Below are 8,342 nucleotides of genomic sequence, written 5' to 3'. Positions count from 1 at the left end.
TATGCAGAATTCAAAAGCCTCTCCAGAAAGCATGCCAAAATATGGTTGTCACGGATGCAAGCAAATGTCACAATCATCATCAAATAACTTCAATGAATAGTAAAGGGAGTACTTTTACAAAACATGAAAAAAGTACTCAATTTTTCTTCTTTTCCAATTATGTGCATGGATGCATATATCCTTTTTTTTTTAATATTGACCATCACATAGATTGTAGACATATGGCCATCATGGTGCATGCAAATAGAGACGTGAATCAGAAAAAAGAAAGGGAAAGACGGTAAGAAAGCATGAAAGAAAAGAAGGCATGAAGGGGGAAACAAGAGAGCTACAGATAGGTATAGCTGGAATATGTCTCGTTCCCTATTTGGCCAGGTATATCATTTCTTTCTATAGACACGGCGGAATGTACACCCAATGGAATGACTCAGTACAAGAATATCCTCCGCAATCTTTACCAACCACCACCTCTCTAAACGCCCAAAAATGCTCATTAATAGAGTCAATCTCTACTACAAAGGGTCCCAAAAATGAAACCTCCCAAAGTATTCAAGAGAGCAAGTACCTACGTAATATGGGAATCCTGAAGCCTGATAAGCCCTGAGAAGGATCTCCAAATGCTCCCCAACTTTTCCCAGAGTAGCTCTTCGATGCCTGCAGGGCCAGGATTCACCAAAGAACAACCAAAATTGAGCTTAATATTCCCAGCTGGGGTGGGAAGGAGAAAAGGCTATGAAGTATAAACACAATGCAGTCATGCCCGAGTCCTCATCTCCCAGTTGCAGGCAAGACCAAGGCCCATGAGATACATCTTTGCTTTTCTCATAAAAAATAGTGCAGTGGGTCCTGCATCCCAAGAATATCCTCACATTCTGCTCCTTCCATAGTCCCCAAAGGATCACCAGAAGGCACAACCTCCATAGACTACAACCCTGTAAAAAAATATAGTGTAGTGTCCCCTTAGCACCCGAGCACTGGTAGCAAATGCCAGGAAATTGATGCCAACGGCTATCGAAATTATTGCTTGCTAGGGCTTTGCCCATAGTACATAAATGTGTATCATATACACAAACTAAAAACACATAAACATAAATGGACATCTGAAGGCAGCATATGCATGTGTTTGTGTCTGAGCACATGTACACAAATGTATATCTCTCTCTCCCACTTTCTCTCTTACTGTGTGGTGTGTCTATATATATTTAATTGGTTGGATACTCAAATACTCACTTGTAATTGGCTAGACTAAGTACTACCTATCCAAACTCATCTAATTTGACTTGGAACTCTGCGAGCTAACTTCGACAAGCCGCATGACAAAGTTGAGTTTGACTTTTTGAGTTTTTTCAAATGTAATTGCATATGTGCGCATGTGCATTAATGCATATACATACATCCATACATAGCATAAGCCAAAATTTTCAACTTGAATCTACACAGACATGCATGCAGACACAACTATATGGAAATGTACTACATGGTCCCAAGGGACCAAACTGTAACTATGGTCCCTTCCAAAACCGTAGCTATGGATCCTCCTTAAATCCATCAAATTTGATGGGGCAAAGGATCCAAAAAAGCTTAAAATCAATCTCTTCAACCCCAAAAATACTCATTATCATCATCAAAGCTTTTTTCCAATTAATTAGGGTCGTGAATCTTGGTCCGCCATTCTGCTCTATTAAAGGCCATACCCTTAGTGAGGCCATAAGTCGCCATATCCCCATATTTGTTCTCACTATTTCCATCCATGTCCTTTTGGGCATATTCCTTGCTCTTTTTTAACCTTCCACTTTTGGGCCAACCCCTTGCCCATTTTAAGTCTTCTCAAAAGAGATATGATTTGAAGATTCAAAATGCTCCAAATCCAGCACCAATCCAAATGAAATTAGGTCTGTTCCTTCAAATGGATGGTGCATTTGGTTACTTCAAAGCTTATTTTGAGCTCAAAATAAATTGGGAGTGACCTATTTCAAGGCTTTTTGGATTAGCAGACTTGGGGGAGGGATCATGGCTACAGTTTGGTCCCTTGAACTATAAAACACTCTTCACATGTGTATGTGTGTCTGTGGATAAGTTAATCTAATGTGTGAATGCAGCAGACGCCAAGATATGTAAATATAATTATGTATGCCTACACCATGAAGACATATATGCAAAAACACATGTATACATGTACACACAACGTGCACAAATACACAGTCACACAAAAGGATGCATTAGGCACAATACACATAAATACAATTTAGACATTGAAGTCACAAAAAGCTACTTTCATGTAAAAATGTAACAGAGGACAACAGAATAGAAGCTATGCATGATTGAGTAAAAACATATGAACCAGGCATGTATATAATACAACAAAAAAGGGAAATGCAGACATGACACTAACTAGTTCATTAAATTGACTGTACAAATGCATCATCCAAATAGCTGGTAGTGTTGCAGGCATTGGCTTGGCCTCCTAAGAATTAATATGATCATTCAACTCCCTATGAAAAAAAAACCTTGAAAAACCTCGCGGCATTACAGCTCCAACGAAACAACCAACAAGCACAAAACAAAATCAATTCAGAAGAAAAAAAAAAGGACGAAATTCCTTTGAAGAAAAAAATCAAGCTGTTGAAGCTGGCCAGCTAGCAAACTATTTATTTGAAGAATGGAAATATAATAGGAAGAACGAGAGCAAAATGCAAGGAAAGAAACAATCAGATCAAAATCAGATATATATGCACTAATTATATACCAGATTATCATCATATACTGAAATATGCAAGAATCAAATATATGTAATATATACACATACACACATATGTACATACAAACAATTATTTAAAGAAAAAGGAGATGCATGCACAAATTCTCAGATTATGTAAAATTGGGACAGATGCCGCGATTCACATGGGGGACAATTCATATAAATATTCTCAACATGCCAACCAGATTGCATTTTTTCTTTTCTTTTCCTTTTTTTAACATCTCACAGGCAAAAAACTGCCTGAAAGACCATCTAACTAACCAAGGAACTTGAAGGCATAATTAACCAGGACATCAAGTTTGTCAAACACCAAGCATCAAGACATCCTGGTAAAAACAAGAACTAAAATCGAATTAAGCATAATTAGAACTGAAAACAACTTTAAATTTCTATTTAAAACGGGCTTATCACTCTCTTTCTCAAAATTCGAACCAAGCAAATGAGATAATTTTTTCTTTTCGTTAAATAGACCTTTTTCTCTTTCAATAAATATCCAATGAGATGATATTTCCTTTTTCTCAATTGATATGTAATTTATAATTACAACAAAGATGCAACTAGCCGAATACTAAGAAGAAACCAAACCGACAGAAGGTAGTGATGCAGGGTCAAGTTCCCAACATTCTCCTGGCAAATAGGGGTCCTCAGTGCCTGATAGCGTTCTAGCAGGAACCTGATGAGAAAATTGCCTAACTTCATCTTTCTCAATCAATCTAACAGCATGAGCACCCGTCTCACTCCTCTTGAACACTGCCTTAAAGCCTTTAACTCTCTCAAGGTATGCCACACTTATCCCATAATCCTCAGAAAAACTAGTAAGAGACACAACAATATCATATGCCCTCTGGCTCTCACCACGTAAATGATCTTCCTTCCTTGAATCCAAATCACGATAAAGTGCCCAAATAGAACCCTGCATAGGATAAATCCTGTAAATCTCCCTCATTGCCCTCTCACCACTTATAAGGTGAGAAAAAACATTCACTGATTCAATGGTCGCCTTTCTCACAGTTCTAAACAAACCGCAAGCAGTATGATATCCTGATTTTTCCCAGAGAATTAGGGATAGATCTCCATTAATTTCTATGTCAAGCCAGCTTATTTGTACCACGAAGGGATCTATACTTGTAACTTCTTCAATTAAAGCATAATGACGAGGCATCCCATCATCATCATCATAGACTGCCCATATCTGAGATTTTTTGAAGCATTCTTCCATTCTATCATTATCGAAGTCATAGAAATCGGAATCCCCAACTGTCATCAACATACAATCTGAAGATATTATGGCCCCTGTAGACCTCTTTGCATTAGAAAGTGGCTGTTCTGATCGTTTGGTCACTGGTAAATTAGTGGGTTTCTCACTTATTTCATGGACCCTCTTTCTTTTCACTTTCGGGTTTATGCTCTCCTCAGAAACACGAGTTCTCAAGAATTCAGCAAGGTTCTCATCCAATTCCCCTGACCCAACATTTCGATCACTGGGTTTCGCATTCATCTTTCTAACCACGGTTCTTGAAGGGCGTAAGCTTTTTCTTGCACGTCTCTTTCCAACCCCATTTCCTGCTAGACCTGAGCTTGTTTTTGCACTTCTCTCACTAGCCCCATCTCTCAACACACCAGAACTCAAAGATTTCCCATCCGAACAATAAGTTCTCTTACCAGACAATTCCTCAACCCTATTGGAACCCAATTTTCTCTTACCATTTTCTCTCTGTACCCCCAATTCCTCGTTTTTCTTCTTCTCACTACCTAATTCACTATCTTTATCAGTCTTTGTATTTACTTCCACAGCTAAGAAACTCTTCTTACAAAATGGACATGTTAACATGTGACCCACATATTTGCGATCGAATTCATGGAACACTCGGCAAGTAGTACAAGCAGTCCAGAAAGACTCAACTTTCTTGATGGGTTCTACGGATTCAACCTGAAACTCTAAAGAAATCCTTCTTTTCAAATCATAAGCTTGTTTCCTAAGTTTATCAGAAAGAATGGACCATGCTTTTCCCACAAGTTTGAACGCATCTTCGGAGCCCACGCATTTGTTCTTATCAGGATGAAGAATCAAAGCAAGCTTTTTGTATTGTTTTCTAATGGTGTTGATGTGAGAGAAGGGCTCTACCTGGAGAATGGCGTACCAGTCTGGATCACCATCTAGGGTTTCATGAGCAGCACAGTGAGCTTGGAAGGTGGCCACCATTTGAGAAATTCCATGGAGCTTGGGATGGAGGTTTTGCGCTCTTTTCGCATATTTTAGGGCAGATTTGAATTTAGATAGAGAGAATTTCTTCTCTGCGTACTCTTTCAGGCGAAGGGATTCTTCGACATGGGTTTCTTTCATGGCGAAAAGGGAGGAGAAGAAAAAAAAGTATTTGGGGTTTGCAAGAGGCGATGATAGAGAGGGATAAAGGGACTATTTGGGGGCGGAGAATGTCTGGTTCGGAGTTAGATATATTAGAGAAGGGAGAGAGAGAGAGAGAGAAGCAAGAGTGAGAGAGAGAAAGAGAGAGAACCAAGAGTGAGAGAGAGAGAGAGAGGAACAAACAATGGCTGTGTACCTCGTAGAGAGAAGGGCAGGAGAGACGAGGATTGAGCCCAGGGTAGAGAGAGAGACGACTGATTCTGGCATAGACTGGAAAGAGAGAGAATCTGGTATAAACTAGAGAGAGAGAGAAAGAGATGGGGCGCGGCAAATGGGGCATGGGGGAATTATAAAGCAAAAGCATATATAACGAACACCACAACTATTGCTTGGATATCCAGCCGTCGTTTTCTGATAATGAACGGTGAAGAGTTTCCAGAATTTCGAACTAAAACCAGGTGAAGCTTTTCATTAATATCTTCCGTTCGTTGTCATTGACGAACGGTAGATGATTTATTATTGTAATATAAACCATTAAGCAAGTACACTATGGTCCCACAGGAGCATAATGTAGATCTACTCCCTTGGCTAATAGATCCACTTGAGAGTTTTGTTTTTCTTAAAAAAAAAAAATTTAAAATTTTGAGAATTACGTAGGAATAACTAGATGATTATTTCAAAAGGAAAATTTTGATTTTTGACTAGATGATTATTTCAAAAGAAAAATTTTGATTTTTGAGTTTATTATGCTTAGATCTCATCCTTCAAAAATTAGACAGTCTTTGTCCAATCTTGAAACATTTTTTTCTTTAAGGGTATGGAGAGAGAAATTGATAAATTTTTTTATTGAGGTTAATTTATGAGTTAAGAGGTTACCTCCCCAAAAATTATGGAGTAAAGGATAGTGCACTCATGTTGGAAGTTTGAAATATTTTGTCTAAACCAGCGTTTAAAAAATCGCCGAGTCGAACCGGACTCGCCCGGTTCGACTCGGAATTCACGAAAAAGGGACCGGATCGGTTCAAAAACCGGGAATCGTCCGGTTCTAGAGAGAACCGGACGATTCCGCACAGTGACTCGCCGATTCACTGTGCGGAATCGGCGAGTCCGTGAAGAACACGGGTTGCACAGTGTTCTTCACGGATTTTTTTCAAATTTGTCATTTTTTGATCATTTTTTTTGTTTTTTTCGGCACGTGATCTGTTTTTCAGGCTGTAAACAGCTTTATTCAGCTTTTTTAACGATTTAATGGTGGAAAAATTGGTTGTTTTTGGATCAAGAAAAAATCGGGGTTTAGGGTTTCCGCCATTTCTGAAATTTCATGCCAAATAGGGCATGAATCTTTCAAAATTTGTAGGCATATTGATCTTAAAGCTGTGAATCAAAAGATTTTGTTACTAATTTGTGATAATCGTTGAGAAAAACAGACTTTTTTGGAGATTGAAGGCTTCGGTTCACAAAAACAGGTAAGAACTTTGGGTTTTTTTGTTTTTCCGCCATTTGATTTATTTCATGGCATATTTTGAACAAAATGAGTTCAATAATTAGGGTTTTTAATCTTTATTGTGTCTAGTATGATTTAAAATTTTCAATTTTACGTAATCTGGTCAATTACAGCAAGAAATTTGATATGAACAGTGAGATGTCTGCGGAAAAAAATTCCGCTGTTTTTTTTTTTTTTTTTCCGCCTTTTGATTTTGTTTTCATGATATATTAGAAATAATGTGTTAAAAATTTAGGTTTTTGATTCCTTATATTGTTGTTTATCAGAAAATATAGTCAATTGGATGTAATTTATTCACTTGGAGGTGAATTTTTGAGTTAAAATCGCTTATGTAAAACGACTCTGTGAAGAACAAATTTTTTTATTTTTTTATTTTTTTTTTTTATTTTTTTTTTTTATTTTTATTTTTTTTTTGTAGCCCATGATAGAATTTTTTGTTATCTATGATCGAATTTTTTGTAATCCATGATCAAAATATTTGTTTTTTTTTCTTGTAATCCATGATCGAATTTTATTTTTTATTTTTTATTTTTGTAACCCATGATAGAATTTTTTGTAATCCATGATCGAATGTTTTGTAATCCATGATCGAAATGTTTGTTTTTTTTTGTAATCCATGATCGAATTTTTTGTTTTTTGTTTTTTATGTAACCCATGATAGAGTTTTTTGTAATCTATGATTGAATTTTTTGTTATCCATGATGTAATTGTTTTTTTCTTTTTTAGTAATCCACGATAGAATTTTTTGTTTTTTTTTGTTTTTTTTTTTTGTAATGCATGATCGAATTTTATGTAATCCATGAACGAATTTTTTGTAATCCATGATAGAATTTTCTGTAATCCATGATCGACTTTTTTGTAATCCATGATCGAATTTTATGTAATCCATGATCGAATTTTTTGTAATCCATGATAGAATTTTCTGTAATCCATGATCAACTTTTTTGTACTCCATGATCAAAATGTTTGTTTTTTTTACTTGTAATCCATGATCGAATTTTTTGTGTTTTTTTTTTTTTTGTAACCCATGATTGAATTTTTTGTAATCCATGATGGAATTGTTTTTTTTTGTTCTTGTAATCCACGATCGAATTTTTTGTTTTTTTATGTTTTTTTTTTTTTTGTAATCCATGATCAAATTTTATGTAATCCATGATCGAATTTTATGTAATCCATGATCGAATTTTATGTAATCCATGATCGAATTTTTAGAAAATTTATGAATTTTTTTTTTTAATCCATGATCGAACTTTTTGAAAATTAGTTAATTTTTTTTTTTAATCCATGATCGAATTTTTTGAAAATTTGCTGTACTTTTTTTTTTTTATTTCTTTTTATCCATGATCGAATTTTATTAAAAATGATGATTTTTCGAAAAGATGTGAAAATCGTGATAAAGTTTTGATTATCATGATGTATTAAACATTTAAACCTAATTTTTAATTTTTATTGTTTGAGTTTGCTGTAATTTTTTTTTTTTTTTTTTCATCATCGAATTTTTTGAAAATTGATGATTTTCCGAAAAGATGTGAAAATCGTGACAAGGTTTTAATTATCATGAGGTATTAAACCATATTTTAAATTTTTATTGTTAAAGTTTTTGTTGAAAAAATTGTATGTTGATGGATTATTTATGCAAAAAAATGCATGTTATTATATTTTCAATACAAAACTGTATTTTTTTTATCTGTTGTTCATGGATTTTTAAGTTGGAA

General features: G+C 35.3%; 1 protein-coding gene across 1 annotated transcript; it reads right to left on the bottom strand.

Moving 5' to 3' along the window:
- Positions 1-341: 341 nt before the first annotated feature.
- On the bottom strand, positions 342-5,458 carry LOC18443823 (DNAJ heat shock N-terminal domain-containing protein). Its single transcript, XM_006854004.4, has one exon. The coding sequence runs from the start codon at positions 5,100-5,102 to the stop codon at positions 3,327-3,329; it is 1,776 nt and encodes a 591-aa protein (XP_006854066.2). The 5' UTR covers positions 5,103-5,458; the 3' UTR covers positions 342-3,326.
- Positions 5,459-8,342: the final 2,884 nt, after the last annotated feature.

This window comes from Amborella trichopoda, chromosome 3 (genome assembly GCF_054954075.1).
Source record: "Amborella trichopoda isolate Santa Cruz 75 chromosome 3, AtrichopodaSantaCruz75HAP2 v2.0, whole genome shotgun sequence".
Lineage (NCBI taxonomy): Eukaryota > Viridiplantae > Streptophyta > Magnoliopsida > Amborellales > Amborellaceae > Amborella > Amborella trichopoda.
This window is presented reverse-complemented; position numbering and strand designations above follow the sequence as displayed.